Consider the following 16,835-nt stretch of genomic DNA (forward strand, 5'->3'; position numbering starts at 1 on the left):
TGATTGGTTAGTACTACAAGGATTTGTATAATTCTGCCGGAGTTCTTAGTTGAAAAGCCAGAATCGTGGTATATCTCGCACAAAAACGGACCTCCTCAAAAGAATCCTTCGCCCTCTCGAGTTGAAATACAAATACAATGATGTATTTCACTCGAGAGGGCGAAGGATTCTTTTGAGGAGGTCCGTTTTCGTGCAATATTTACCACGATTCTGGCTTTTCAACTAAGAACTCCAGCAGAATTATACAAATCCTTGTAGTACTAACCGATCATAGAAGCGACTGCAGATCCTCCTGTTTTGAAATATATTCAAGTTGGCGATCAGCTTCACTTGCGCCCAGTTCTTCCAAGGGGCTTTCTTTGTGAGAAACACTAGTCCTGATGATGGTCTTATAGATGCCAACAAACAAGACCGAAACGTCGACCAAAACATCATCTCCACAGAATTTTTTGCACTGAAAGAAACCTTTATATATCTTTGAATTTGGTCTTCTTCGCTTATTAATGGAGTTGATGATATGTTGTGAATTGAACAGTTAATTTACATGTACAGCTATTCATGACTTTTACTTGAAGATTGCTTCTTTTATAACCCCACGATTCAGATCCTTTGATTTGCTCAAATACAAGATTTTTCAGATATAATTAGTTTGCTGTGTGCTTATTCTATTCTTCTCTCCTTGATTTTCATTGATTTTGGAGCTGGGCAACCAGGTTTGAATCTTGGCGCTAGCTCAACATCCTGTGATTCTGGGCAAATCACGTAATCTCCCTGTGCCTTCCATAAATTAATGTGTCCTTAACTGGTGCTCATGGAAAGCGCAGTTGTTGATAATTAAGTGCCGGTGCTGAACACCGGAAAACTCTGGCTCAAATTAAGGACTGGTTAAGGATAGTGTCATTGATATATACTCACAGAGGTGCGATCTGTATTTAATTGAAATCACTTTTGTGATACACCCTTATTTAAAATGGAGTACTTTTGGGTAACTCCCTCAAATATTTACAGCTTAGTAGAGAGGCACTGTACACTTCTTAGGTTGGTTACCCGGTGGCAGGGATAAGAATGCACACCTTAAAGAAGCACGTCTCGCAACTCTTACACAGAGTTGGCCGTACCTCCTCACTAATGACACAACCATTCTATCTCTCTCCTGTTACCCCCACGTTAAGAGGAATGGACGGGATGAAGAAGGTCTACCACAAAAGTGGGCTACATATACCTAGCAAAAAAGAAGGGACCTACGTATGTAATCAACTTACATTTCTTTTGAAGCACTTTTTGGTATGTCCACTGACCCTTTCATTGCCAGCAGGGGCAATTTGGAAAATGTTAATTTGGAATTTCTGTCAGGAGACCGAAAATATAAACTGCTTTTTGGAAGTGAGACTGAGGATATAATTAGGTAATCAATTAGGTTATGGATGTTTATCTACTCTTATAATCTCTCTTTTGGGTTTTTGTTTCTGTTGCATGTGTCTCTTTACTCTCATAGCCTTGATATTCTTCCACCTTGGCTATGTCTTTATAGGTTACTTAAAAGAAAAACTGCTCTGATTTGGTATTGGCATTAATTTTATAAGTAATTTATTTGTATTAAGAAACTTTCCAAATTTAAAAACAATTCAACGTCAATGAATAAAAGAAAACATTCATGTCCTGCCTTTAAAAATATATATGTTAATTATGAAAATTCACAGACTGGACGTTAATACATCCACTGCGGTATCGCTTTCCCAGATTGTAAAAGACATTCCGTTCACATGTTTTCAATTTATCCCATCAACATTCATTACATATTGAATTATATGTGGGATAACGAATCCCCTGATGTACATTATAAGGATAATGCAAGTCATCAAGGTGCTCCATCACCATACAGAGGAATCCAGCCAAAGGCAGAGTTCCTTTATAAGGTAATTGAACTCCAAGGTGACTTGAAATATCCTTATGTACGGCAGGTTGTAGGTTATTCCATATAGTGCATGGGCACACCATCACTTTTCCCACAAACTAGTTAAATCTTTGGTGCGCAGCTTTTTCACGTGTAAGAAAGAGCATTTTTGCAAACATACATATTGAAAACAGAAACTAAACCCATCAAAAAGCTGTTCAGTATTTGTTGCAAAATATATTCGAATCAGCTTAATAAAAGTCATGCTTTTAAAAAAAAAAGAAAAAATATATTCGAATCAGCTTAATAAAAGTCATGCTTTAAAAAAAAAAAGAAAAAATATATTCGAATCAGCTTAATAAAAGTCATGCTTTAAAAAAAAAGAAAAAATAGGAACAATAGCTCAGGTTGTATAAATGCAGATAGATGTTAACTTTGCTGTAATTTCAAAAGGAGTGCAAAAAATGAAAATATTGCCATAAATATCTAATTTCTGCTTGTCATTGTACAGCCAAAAAACAGAGCAGAACAAAGAAAAGCCACGTTTCATTATCAAACTTTACGCAGCTGCTTGAATTATGCTTCATGACCTGACCTGCTTTGTCCCTTGGCTGCTGGCAGGAGGCATTTTAGCGTCATAACTTAACTGTAAGAAGTTACATATGAGCGGCTACATCATTTATTTGTAAGAGGCATCTGAGTGCGCCACGAGTCGCCTATTACAAAGAAATTAGAGACTGTTTTTTTATACAGGGATTGAAGAATCCGTAATATAGAGAGTTAACCTTCAATAAGAGGGATATTTTTCAATGAGGGGTTGTGAGTGACATCAAATAGACCAGCACGAAGCTCAAGTTGTCTGTAATGTCACTTTGAACCCAAAAAAGCATTCCTGTTTTTTTTCGCTTTTTATAATTTTGCTATGTACGCAACCCCACAATCATCAGTCACTGCTTTAAAGTGCTAAAATTGGGACAGAGGTGTAATATGGAGCCACCCGTTGCACGGCCTCTCTCTAGAGGTAAAAATAAACACCTTGCCCTATGCCACCCCCCCTCGCCAACCTATCTGACTTAGTACCCTCTCCATTGGAAACCCTTCCACGCCCCCGACCCCGCCAAAGCTGTGCTGTCTGCTTTACATTAGACCAGAGATCAAGCGCTGCTCTGACAGGCTTTCAGGGAGCCCTATCATAGCAGCTAGGAAATTTTTTCATGACGTATAAACAGTGGGAAACAACTTTTGTTTTTGTGTGGTGCTTCATCATAGAAGGGAATAACCTGACTTTCATCCTGATATTCACAATAGTGCCTCTCTTTGAGAGCCAAACATAACATTTTGAATTACTTTAATCCCTTGATTATTCCTTTTTGGATTCTTACCCTGAAATTTTACCAGTTTGTAAATTACAGTGGTGTTACCTGCAGAAAGAAAAAAAAATGCTTCCGCGGATCTAACTATCAGTGTATTGTTGAGAAAAATGATCGCATTTCCCACCTCGTGTTCATTCAGTACTTTAACTATTTGGATGATGCCTAGTGGAGTTTAGAACCGGAATCTCTCAGATTTGAAGCCCATGAGACCACATTTCTCTGTGGACTCTAGCAGCAAGAAGCAGAAGTAACGCAGTCCATAGGTTACTTTGTTTTTATAGAGGGAAATAGCCAATTGTGAACACCAACAAATTTCGAGTTCTTTTGACTTGCAGTAAAGACATTCTAAATAAAAAGTCCTGACCTAGTGAAATGTCTATGGAGAAAGTGTGAGCATTGGCTAATATTGGTTTGTGGTTCTGGTATCGGAAGACCATATGATCAAAGTAACAGTCATTAGGCAGAAACCACTGCGCTGTTATTACTTCTGTTAGTCAAAGGAAGGATATGCCCCTATGTTGATCCAGGACTAGCCAACTCTGCTAGGGTTGATTGTATGTCCAGCTGTATTCCAGGGGAAGACAAGATCTTACACAACTCAAGAGTGACAGAGAGTCCATCCAATATATTAGTGCACAGCAGATGGCTGGCAGCCACACTCTTGATCATATACCATTGGAACCTCTGTGTAAAAGGATTAGCATGTTTACCGTAATAATTTCAAGGTTAACTGATAAACAAAAGATTGTGTATTTATTATTGGGCTCTGAAGAACTGAATGAATCTTACTCTCTTCTTAAAGATACTTATTATTTCATTTTACTGTGGAGAGCATCCCTTGAACTCGCACAATAAGCAGTAGAATGCAATATCAGTAGTTATTCGTTGCTACAGTGGTAGTGAATGAGGCAGAATATTGCCTTTTCATTTGTAGCTGGAACAGATGGCTGCAGGGAACCTAATGAGATATTCACTTTCCAAGGTGATCGGGTGTAAGAAATTGCCAACACATTTGCCATCGCTTTTTGTCTGTAGACAGGAATCGCGTACATAGAATCTCGCAATTCTAAAATATTCTGTTAATCACAGGAAATCAGCAAAACAATTGGAATAATAGTATGGTTTGTAAGCGAAGAAGAAACAACCAGGTGGGGGAAATAACATTACAAAAAAAATCTTACTCTGATATGTGCAGAATATTACAGTGCAAAAACAACAGGTGATGGACCGAATGTGGATCAATGTCACACACTCACCCCAGTCCAAAGATCTGGGCCCAAATCCATCATTTTTTTGCACTCCACACCACCCTGGGTTAGACAATGGCGATATGCAAATCAGCTCTGACCCTGTGCCCCATGGGAACAGTCCAGTCCGAACTACAAAAGCCATGTCCTTCCCAGAACGGAATCAAGCATCCGAGGACCGGACCGGTTTCGAGGTAACACCTCTCATCAGCCCGGCTAGCTTGACTCCAGTGGTGTGGAGTGCCTGGGACCCACGTCTGGGCATCCCCAGCGCACTTAGGGCGGAATATGCAAAAACAACAGGTGATGGACCGAATGTGGATCAATGTCACACACTCACCCCAGTCCAAAGATCTGGGCCCAAATCCAACGTTTTTTTGCACTCCACACCACCCTGGGTTAGACAATGGCGATATGCAAATCAGCTCTGACCCTGTGCCCCATGGGAACAGTCCAGTCCGAACTACAAAAGCCATGTCCTTCCCAGAACGGAATCAAGCATCCGAGGACCGGACCGGTTTCGAGGTAACACCTCTCATCAGCCCGGCTAGCTTGACTCCAGTGGTGTGGAGTGCCTGGGACCCACGTCTGGGCATCCCCAGCGCACTTAGGGCGGAATATGCAAAAACAACAGGTGATGGACCGAATGTGGATCAATGTCACACACTCACCCCAGTCCAAAGATCTGGGCCCAAATCCATCGTTTTTTTGCACTCCACACCACCCTGGGTTAGACAATGGCGATATGCAAATCAGCTCTGACCCTGTGCCCCATGGGAACAGTCCAGTCCGAACTACAAAAGCCATGTCCTTCCCAGAACGGAATCAAGCATCCGAGGACCGGACCGGTTTCGAGGTAACACCTCTCATCAGCCCGGCTAGCTTGACTCCAGTGGTGTGGAGTGCCTGGGACCCACGTCTGGGCATCCCCAGCGCACTTAGGGCGGAATATGCAAAAACAACAGGTGATGGACCGAATGTGGATCAATGTCACACACTCACCCCAGTCCAAAGATCTGGGCCCAAATCCATCGTTTTTTTGCACTCCACACCACCCTGGGTTAGACAATGGCGATATGCAAATCAGCTCTGACCCTGTGCCCCATGGGAACAGTCCAGTCCGAACTACAAAAGCCATGTCCTTCCCAGAACGGAATCAAGCATCCGAGGACCGGACCGGTTTCGAGGTAACACCTCTCATCAGCCCGGCTAGCTTGACTCCAGTGGTGTGAAGTGCCTGGGACCCACGTCTGGGCATCCCCAGCGCACTTAGGGCGGAATATGCAAAAACAACAGGTGATGGACCGAATGTGGATCAATGTCACACACTCACCCCAGTCCAAAGATCTGGGCCCAAATCCATCGTTTTTTTGCACTCCACACCACCCTGGGTTAGACAATGGCGATATGCAAATCAGCTCTGACCCTGTGCCCCATGGGAACAGTCCAGTCCGAACTACAAAAGCCATGTCCTTCCCAGAACGGAATCAAGCATCCGAGGACCGGACCGGTTTCGAGGTAACACCTCTCATCAGCCCGGCTAGCTTGACTCCAGTGGTGTGGAGTGCCTGGGACCCACGTCTGGGCATCCCCAGCGCACTTAGGGCGGAATATGCAAAAACAACAGGTGATGGACCGAATGTGGATCAATGTCACACACTCACCCCAGTCCAAAGATCTGGGCCCAAATCCATCGTTTTTTTGCACTCCACACCACCCTGGGTTAGACAATGGCGATATGCAAATCAGCTCTGACCCTGTGCCCCATGGGAACAGTCCAGTCCGAACTACAAAAGCCATGTCCTTCCCAGAACGGAATCAAGCATCCGAGGACCGGACCGGTTTCGAGGTAACACCTCTCATCAGCCCGGCTAGCTTGACTCCAGTGGTGTGGAGTGCCTGGGACCCACGTCTGGGCATCCCCAGCGCACTTAGGGCGGAATATGCAAAAACAACAGGTGATGGACCGAATGTGGATCAATGTCACACACTCACCCCAGTCCAAAGATCTGGGCCCAAATCCATCGTTTTTTTGCACTCCACACCACCCTGGGTTAGACAATGGCGATATGCAAATCAGCTCTGACCCTGTGCCCCATGGGAACAGTCCAGTCCTGTGCTATGGGGCACAGGGTCAGAGCTGATTTGCATATCGCCATTGTCTAACCCGGGGTGGTGTGGAGTGCAAAAAAACGATGGATTTGGGCCCAGATCTTTGGACTGGGTTGAGTGTGTGACATTGTTCCACATTCGGTCCATCACCTGTTGTTTTTGCAAATTCCGCCCTAAGTGCGCTGGGGATGCCCAGACGTGGGTCCCAGGCACTCCACACCACTGGAGTCAAGCTAGCCGGGCTGATGAGAGGTGTTACCTCGAAACCGGTCCGGTCCTCGGATGCTTGATTCCGTTCTGGGAAGGACATGGCTTTTGTAGTTCGGACTGGACTGTTCCCATGGGGCACAGGGTCAGAGCTGATTTGCATATCGCCATTGTCTAACCCGGGGGGGTGTGGAGTGCAAAAAAACGATGGATTTGGGCCCAGATCTTTGGACTGGGTTGAGTGTGTGACATTGTTCCACATTCGGTCCATCACCTGTTGTTTTTGCAAATTCCGCCCTAAGTGCGCTGGGGATGCCCAGACGTGGGTCCCAGGCACTCCACACCACTGGAGTCAAGCTAGCCGGGCTGATGAGAGGTGTTACCTCGAAACCGGTCCGGTCCTCGGATGCTTGATTCCGTTCTGGGAAGGACATGGCTTTTGTAGTTCGGACTGGACTGTTCCCATGGGGCACAGGGTCAGAGCTGATTTGCATATCGCCATTGTCTAACCCGGGGTGGTGTGGAGTGCAAAAAAACGATGGATTTGGGCCCAGATCTTTGGACTGGGTTGAGTGTGTGACATTGTTCCACATTCGGTCCATCACCTGTTGTTTTTGCAAATTCCGCCCTAAGTGCGCTGGGGATGCCCAGACGTGGGTCCCTGGCACTCCACACCACTGGAGTCAAGCTAGCCGGGCTGATGAGAGGTGTTACCTCGAAACCGGTCCGGTCCTCGGATGCTTGATTCCGTTCTGGGAAGGACATGGCTTTTGTAGTTCGGACTGGACTGTTCCCATGGGGCACAGGGTCAGAGCTGATTTGCATATCGCCATTGTCTAACCCGGGGTGGTGTGGAGTGCAAAAAAACGATGGATTTGGGCCCAGATCTTTGGACTGGGTTGAGTGTGTGACATTGTTCCACATTCGGTCCATCACCTGTTGTTTTTGCAAATTCCGCCCTAAGTGCGCTGGGGATGCCCAGACGTGGGTCCCAGGCACTCCACACCACTGGAGTCAAGCTAGCCGGGCTGATGAGAGGTGTTACCTCGAAACCGGTCCGGTCCTCGGATGCTTGATTCCGTTCTGGGAAGGACATGGCTTTTGTAGTTCGGACTGGACTGTTCCCATGGGGCACAGGGTCAGAGCTGATTTGCATATCGCCATTGTCTAACCCGGGGTGGTGTAGAGTGCAAAAAAACGATGGATTTGGGCCCAGATCTTTGGACTGGGTTGAGTGTGTGACATTGTTCCACATTCGGTCCATCACCTGTGGTTTTTGCAAATTCCGCCCTAAGTGCGCTGGGGATGCCCAGACGTGGGTCCCAGGCACTCCACACCACTGGAGTCAAGCTAGCCGGGCTGATGAGAGGTGTTACCTCGAAACCGGTCCGGTCCTCGGATGCTTGATTCCGTTCTGGGAAGGACATGGCTTTTGTAGTTCGGACTGGACTGTTCCCATGGGGCACAGGGTCAGAGCTGATTTGCATATCGCCATTGTCTAACCCGGGGTGGTGTGGAGTGCAAAAAAACGATGGATTTGGGCCCAGATCTTTGGACTGGGTTGAGTGTGTGACATTGTTCCACATTCGGTCCATCACCTGTTGTTTTTGCAAATTCCGCCCTAAGTGCGCTGGGGATGCCCAGACGTGGGTCCCAGGCACTCCACACCACTGGAGTCAAGCTAGCCGGGCTGATGAGAGGTGTTACCTCGAAACCGGTCCGGTCCTCGGATGCTTGATTCCGTTCTGGGAAGGACATGGCTTTTGTAGTTCGGACTGGACTGTTCCCATGGGGCACAGGGTCAGAGCTGATTTGCATATCGCCATTGTCTAACCCGGGGTGGTGTGGAGTGCAAAAAAACGATGGATTTGGGCCCAGATCTTTGGACTGGGTTGAGTGTGTGACATTGTTCCACATTCGGTCCATCACCTGTTGTTTTTGCAAATTCCGCCCTAAGTGCGCTGGGGATGCCCAGACGTGGGTCCCAGGCACTCCACACCACTGGAGTCAAGCTAGCCGGGCTGATGAGAGGTGTTACCTCGAAACCGGTCCGGTCTTCGGATGCTTGATTCCGTTCTGGGAAGGACATGGCTTTTGTAGTTCGGACTGGACTGTTCCCATGGGGCACAGGGTCAGAGCTGATTTGCATATCGCCATTGTCTAACCCGGGGTGGTGTGGAGTGCAAAAAAACGATGGATTTGGGCCCAGATCTTTGGACTGGGTTGAGTGTGTGACATTGTTCCACATTCGGTCCATCACCTGTTGTTTTTGCAAATTCCGCCCTAAGTGCGCTGGGGATGCCCAGACGTGGGTCCCAGGCACTCCACACCACTGGAGTCAAGCTAGCCGGGCTGATGAGAGGTGTTACCTCGAAACCGGTCCGGTCCTCGGATGCTTGATTCCGTTCTGGGAAGGACATGGCTTTTGTAGTTCGGACTGGACTGTTCCCATGGGGCACAGGGTCAGAGCTGATTTGCATATCGCCATTGTCTAACCCGGGGTGGTGTGGAGTGCAAAAAAACGATGGATTTGGGCCCAGATCTTTGGACTGGGTTGAGTGTGTGACATTGTTCCACATTCGGTCCATCACCTGTTGTTTTTGCAAATTCCGCCCTAAGTGCGCTGGGGATGCCCAGACGTGGGTCCCAGGCACTCCACACCACTGGAGTCAAGCTAGCCGGGCTGATGAGAGGTGTTACCTCGAAACCGGTCCGGTCCTCGGATGCTTGATTCCGTTCTGGGAAGGACATGGCTTTTGTAGTTCGGACTGGACTGTTCCCATGGGGCACAGGGTCAGAGCTGATTTGCATATCGCCATTGTCTAACCCGGGGTGGTGTGGAGTGCAAAAAAACGATGGATTTGGGCCCAGATCTTTGGACTGGGTTGAGTGTGTGACATTGTTCCACATTCGGTCCATCACCTGTTGTTTTTGCAAATTCCGCCCTAAGTGCGCTGGGGATGCCCAGACGTGGGTCCCAGGCACTCCACACCACTGGAGTCAAGCTAGCCGGGCTGATGAGAGGTGTTACCTCGAAACCGGTCCGGTCCTCGGATGCTTGATTCCGTTCTGGGAAGGACATGGCTTTTGTAGTTCGGACTGGACTGTTCCCATGGGGCACAGGGTCAGAGCTGATTTGCATATCGCCATTGTCTAACCCGGGGTGGTGTGGAGTGCAAAAAAACGATGGATTTGGGCCCAGATCTTTGGACTGGGTTGAGTGTGTGACATTGTTCCACATTCGGTCCATCACCTGTTGTTTTTGCGAATATTACAGTAGCATAAATTTACTTCCACTATTCACTCTGTTCACATGAGAATAAAGTTTTTTTTTTTTTAAATGTCATGACATTTAAATGTGTATTATATGTGTAATATATATATATTTATATATATATCTATATATATATGGATATATATATATATTTATATATATATCTATATATATGGATATATATAGATGTATATGTAGATATATAAATTAAGTGTACATTGTCCACATTAACTTAGGAGTAGTTCTGAAGTGATGTCATAAGATGGTTGTTGGAAATTAACAGTGGGGCACCGGGCAGAGTATTTTAATGTTTTCACACATTTAGAAGCGTCATTATGAATTTTTAAATTATGTAGAGCTGCCTGGTACAACAATTTAATTTGGATGCTATTTTTTTACCACTGTTATTATCATTGTATGTTTTTATTCATATTTACCTTTTAAATTGTGACAGTTGTACTAGTATTCGTTCCTTTTTTCCAGGATTATGAAGAAGGTTGTTGGCAACAGGTCTGGCTGTCCAACCCAGGGTGATAAAGTTGTAGAACTAATATATATTGATATTGTGGGACTCACTCAATTTAAAAAGACCCTTGGCCCATCCTGGGTTCATTACCAGTAAGTATTGTAAATATACTTTATTTGATATTTTTGTATATATATTTTCCCAATTTTTACTCTTTATGCATGCATGCACATGTTTTATGTGGCTTGTTAGTTCTTCTAATAACCAATCACCATGATTTGTAATGGGACGTTTCTCTACATGCTCGATTATTTTCTCTTTGCTATTTGGCAATTTTTAATATTTTATTTGCTGGTTTCTATGAAAGTAGAATTACATAAGCATTTGTTTCTGGATCTGGACTGAGGGATATAGGACTCTAATGATGTCAGGACTGTACCCATGTGAATTGTGGACAGTGCAGGCTCAACACATTAACAGCGATTGAATGCTTTGCGGCATGTCCTGGAGCGCTTGGTCACTCACTCCTCGATTAGTGCTGGCAGCTAGGTTACAACGTCCTTCTGTCTCCTGAACACCTTACACCCTTAAGAAAACATCCACTCCAGTGCCAGTCAAGCTCTTTCTCCCACTAATTACTCCGCGTCGGGCACCTCCTAGTCTACATGTACAAACATTGGTGCAGCTTCCCTTATTTCCAGAGCATCTACAGGACGCCTCCAGAATACTAATCCTTGTCTAAATATAAACCACTAAAATGAGTCTTTATGGGAATCATCTCTCTGCACAGATCTGAGATCAGTTGGACTATGAGCTGGGCTGAATCAGTATTTGTTATTTCGGGGCCACTGCCTACATTCCAAGGACAACCAAAGGGAACATTTTCAAATTCTGAACACTCTTCCAGTCTGCTTACTTCTCACCAAAACCAAACTCTCTATGCCACTGTCTCTTTCTGACATATCAGTGCCCAGTACTGCTCTAAGGGGCCAAAGAAAATGTGGATACTCTGGGAGGCAGTGATTGGCAAGGATGGATGCAAATGTGTGTTCTCCCACATCTACAGGGTTTCTGGGGGCCCTGAAAAGGTAGAGTGAGCATTGTGGTTTAATTATGATACCTTTCACCACATAATCGTTTCTGTGATTAAGCGGTGCGTTTACTGCAGAAAAATGCTGGTTAGCACTGCCTTTTGGTTGGTAGCCTTTGGTAATCTACCATTTCACTGGCAAAACATTTAAGAATTTGGATGAACACCGTTATTTTCCTGGGCATTTGTTCCTTGGGGAAAAGCTTGGATGCTGGGGTGAGCGCCAGCATCTAGCACCAGAGTCTATCGGAGTCTTTCTTTTTGTGATTGTCTTGTTTGTATTTGTTTGAATGCTATTTAGAACATACCACCACCACCTTACTTGCTTGGCCCACCATTAAGATGATTGACAATGAGATGTCTGGTACAAGAAAGGTTTATCAATGTTCAGTTGGCCACATATAGGCAAATCGAATATTAGTATAAATTACACTAGCAATAGTATGGTTCTTGTATTCACAGAAGTTAAAGATTTACAAGAGGCCTCCAGGTTTCCAAATGTTTTCAGTATTGTATTGCATTGCAACCTTTATATAACTCTTACTTACCCTTATGTGTGGCACTGAAACACTTACCTACATAAGCAACATCCTACATCTTGGAGGGTGTGTGGTCTGAAGAGTGTTGCCTTTGTTTTAATCCTCTGTCGGACGCGTTTTCATGTTGTGCTCGAGGACCACCAAGGTGTGGGTGTTGTGTTATAGGACGCAATACTTAGCAGTGCGATGGGTGAAGAAGTGTTCCAGAAAGACACATAGTTTACAGTTTTCAATAGGCTGGCGGGTCTGAGCTGCTCTGTAGGTCCCTTTGTTGCATTCTTGTTATTATAGTTCATTTTGCTGGTTACTGTGCTGGTTTTTCCATTCTGAGGTATTTTGTTTAAAGTTTATAGTTCTGAGATGACATAGGTTGGACAGACAAATGGTGGAGGGATCTGCTGAGATAGACTTTGATAATATCTCAAATCTGATTGCCATTGTGAGATGTCTGTAAGCAGTCACACTATGTCACTTACTTGGACCTGCAGGGCTGCACTAAAATTAAAGTCCTTCTCTGACCAGCGGCATGTGGCAGATCTCTTCAGTTATTCCATGTCTATGGAGTCATTGATTGGTGGTTTATTACTGTGCACTGGGACAGTTCTAGAAGATAGAAATCATCTGTAGCAGTTTTGTCTTAGATGAAGGTGATTTTCAAGAAGTGTAAGGGAGCTATTGTGCAGCCTATATGAACTGTCCAACCTCTGTTAAGGTATTCATCTTAGTTTAGGCCAAAAGGTTTACATAGTATTGTATTGGATTATAAATTCATGTTCGAGGCATATGAGCTGCAGATCGTACACTTAGCAATAGATCGCCACCTGGTGTTGGGCTCGGATGATTGCAGGTTGTTGTCTTCTTGGAAGAAGTCTTTGTAGTCACGAGTTAGGTGACTTCTCCCTTGGACAATACTGCGCATGGTCATCGACTCCATCCTCACATTTTTTTTTTCCGCCACTGGGTTCGGATGAAATTTTTCCGCTCCAGCTAGAAAAGACTTTTTCAGCAACTTCAAAGCGTGAAACTTTATAAAAACAATTTTCGACATCGAGTAGACTTTTCGACATCACCAACTACTTTCCGGTGCGTCGACGCGGGCCGTTGGGCCTATCTGCGCCGTGCGGCCTACGCCTCATGGAAAGAACTCCATTCAAGAGATGCCCGGTATGTCGAGCAAAATTCCCTCATAGCGACCATCACGAGGTTTGCCACCTCTGTCTATCGCCGGAACACGACGAGTCGACCTGCATAGCCGGTGCCTCCTTCCGATCGAAAAAGACCATTCGGGATCGGAGGGCCCGTCGACATGAAATGAGGAGATCAGCGACAGCACCGGAGGCCATCTTTGAGGGGGAGATCGTCAGATAGTACGACTCCGGAGAAGAAGATCCACTCGAAGATGTCTCCGAGGACGAGGCTCCACTCGTCGCCGAGGAAGACTCGCCTGATCTCCAGATCATATCGGGGGCAGAGGACTCAGATGATTCGATTCCATCTCGACAACCCGTGAGTAACCCTGACCCTGCACAACATACACTACCCAAGACAAAGGCAGCGGTCGGCACTCCGCCTATGGGGCCTAGTCAAGCCCGAAATTTACCCTCAGACGCCCCGCCTTCGGGCTTGGCTCCGAGGAAAAAGACTATGCCTTCCAGTGCTTCGGCACCGAATAAACCACATGTGCCAATTCCACCTCCTCCATTGGCACCGAAACATCCTTAGACACCGAAGCCAAAACACCCTTCGGTGCCCAAAGACAAAGACCCTTCAGCACCCGAACCATCGGTGCCGAAGCCAAAGACTGTACCAGATTCGAAAACTTCGACTCCGAAACCATCCGGTCCCAAAAATAAGGATGGAAAGACAGATTCCGGCGCCGCAGGCCCAACGAAACCTGCCTCCACGCCGAAATCGGAACCGAAGACTCCAAGGCCTGATATCGACACGCCTAAACCATCTGACAAGCCTACCAAGCCAAAACCACCTTCGGCACCGAAGATTTTGCCACAGGACTCAATAACTCCTCCTAAAAGAAAAACCACTAAACAACCTCTACCGGCACCGAAAAAATCGACGCTGAAAAAGATTGTACATGAGGAAGAACTGTTTAGACCACATCCTAATCAGAAAAAGGTCTATATTAATCCAAAGACTGGACATGTGGAAGCAATTCCTCACAAGAAAAGACCAGCAGACACACCACTTCCACCTGTGGTTCCTGCCAAGAAGAAGGATTGTGCAACTTCTCCAATGCACCATTACTCTCCTTCACCTTCTTCCTCTCCTATCCCTCCTTATTTTGAACCTATAACTTCTCCTTTTCAATCTCCTGCATCATCACACCACACCGACGAGGAGTATGATTTAGGTGGGGGGAATGACGTACCAGAGCCACATGCATACCTTTTAGATGAGGATGTCAATCCAGAATATCCTAAGGATGACGACATATACAGTTTTCCACCACATAATGTGCTAGACATTCCTGATCCTCAGTACTACCCAACAAAACCTTCCCCTCCAGAAGATAGTATTGGGTTTAATCATCTTTTAAATAGAGCTGCCCTTTACCATGGGGTCTCAATGCACTCTGATGCCATTGAGGAGGATTTTTTACTAGACACAGTTGAGCAGTCACAAAGGGCTACACAAATACTACCTATGATCAAAGGAGTCATTAAACATGCTCCAGACATATTCAAAGACCCGGTACGATGTAGGGTGTTCAACCCCAGAATAGAGAAAAAGTATAGACCAGCACCATCTGATCCAGTCTATATTAAGGGACATCTGCCACTAGACTCTTTGGTAGTGTCTAATGTACGTAAAAGAGCCAATTCCCAGACCTCTGGTGATACGCCTCCTCCTGACAAAGAATCTAAAATCATTGATGCGTCAGGGAAACGGATTGCTGCGCAGGCCACAAATATATGGCGCATAGCAAACACACAAGCCTTACTCTCACGTTATAACAGGGCTCACTACGATCAGCTAGAAAAACTAATGGAGCACCTCCCAGATCAATGTAAGGATCAGGCAGCAGAGCTCTTACAAGAAGGAAAATTAATATCCAATGCCTCAATTAAACGTGCACTAGATGTAGCTGACACAGCATCCAGAGCAGTCAATACTAGTGTCATACTGAGACGACATGCGTGGTTACGCATTTCAGGTTTTAAACAAGAAGTACAGACTACCATCTTGAACCAGCCCTTCTATCAGAACCAGTTGATCGGGCCGGAAGTAGAAAACACACTAGAAAAGATGAAGAAAGACACGGACACAGCTAAGTCTATGGGTGCATTAGAATCCACGCAGACTAGAAGTTCCTTTCGCCGCTCCTTTTATTGAGGAGGCTCCAAGCAGACCGGCGCAGATACAACATCATCTTTTAAGACGCACACACAGACCTCGTCTAACAAAGGCTATTTTAGAGGAGGATACAGAGGCAACAATAATAAGGGAATAGGTAGAGGTAATAACAACCGCTCCTCTTCCATTCCCAAACAGTGACTTCCCTCTGCCTCCCCTACAGCATTCCAATCCTGTGGGGGGCAGATTATCACAGTTCCTACCTGTCTGGAATTCCATCACAACAGACAAGTGGGTAAGACAGATTATCCAACATGGCTACTGCCTAGAACTCACAGCAACCCCCCCAAACATACCACCCAGGCAGCGTCCAATGTCCACAGAACACATTACTCTGCTTCAACAGGAAGTTCTAGCACTTCTACAAAAGGATGCTATTCAAGTAGTTCCTTTAGAGGAAAGGGGAACATGAGTTTACTCCCTGTACTCCCTAATTCCCAAGAAGGACGGGACATTAAGACCAATTCTCGATCTCAGGCCCCTCAACCATTACATACAATCAGATCATTTTCACATGATCACTTTACAACAAGTACTCCCGCTATTACAGCAGGGGGACTTTCTTTCAACACTAGACCTAAAGGACGCCTATTTTCATGTTCCTATACATCCTGCGCACAGGAAGTATCTAAGGTTTGTCATACAATGACAGCACTATCAGTTCAAGGTCCTTCCATTCGGGGTCACAACAGCACCACAAGTGTGTACAAAGTGCTTAGCAGTAGTAGCAGCACATCTCAGAAGACAACAGATACATGTCTTACCTTACCTAGACGATTGGCTCATAAAAGCAAAATCGTTCAACCAGTGTGTACAACACACAAAACAAACAATTCAAACATTGCACAACTTAGGGTTTACAATAAACTACACCAAGTCGCACCTAGAGCCTTCGCACGTTCATCAATATCTAGGACAGGGGTCTCCAAACCGGTCCTGGAGGGCCGGATCCATGCCAGATTTTTTGGATATCCCCATTGAGATACATGTAGTAATTTTAAAAATCTGGCATGGATCCGGCCCTCCAGGACCGGTTTGAAGACCCCTGATCTAGGAGCTACCATAGACACAGCTCTAGCGTATCCCAGTCAAGTCAGGATACAAAGCATTCAGGCCTTAGTCTCCCTTTTTCAACATCAGCACTCTCTCCAAGCAGGAGTGTTCATGAGATTAATAGGCATGATGGCGTCTTGCCTCTTCATAGTTCCTCACACAAGACTGCAAATGCGCCCATTGCAGGAATGTCTAGCACAACAGTGGA

At 45.5% G+C, this 16,835-nt stretch overlaps 1 protein-coding gene across 2 annotated transcripts in view; it reads left to right on the top strand.

Annotated features, from left to right (window-relative positions):
• The window catches only part of MGAT5 (alpha-1,6-mannosylglycoprotein 6-beta-N-acetylglucosaminyltransferase), a 752,885-nt gene that overhangs the window by 450,736 nt on the left and 285,314 nt on the right, over positions 1 to 16,835 (top strand). For both annotated transcript variants that reach the window (XM_086957066.1, XM_086957067.1), the window contains exon 9: positions 10,591 to 10,725. In XM_086957066.1, coding sequence (XP_086813192.1) covers positions 10,591 to 10,725 — 135 coding nt within the window. The remainder of the gene's footprint in view (positions 1 to 10,590; positions 10,726 to 16,835) is intronic.

Source organism: Lissotriton vulgaris, chromosome 2_1, assembly GCF_964263255.1.
Source record: "Lissotriton vulgaris chromosome 2_1, aLisVul1.2, whole genome shotgun sequence".
NCBI lineage: Eukaryota > Metazoa > Chordata > Amphibia > Caudata > Salamandridae > Lissotriton > Lissotriton vulgaris.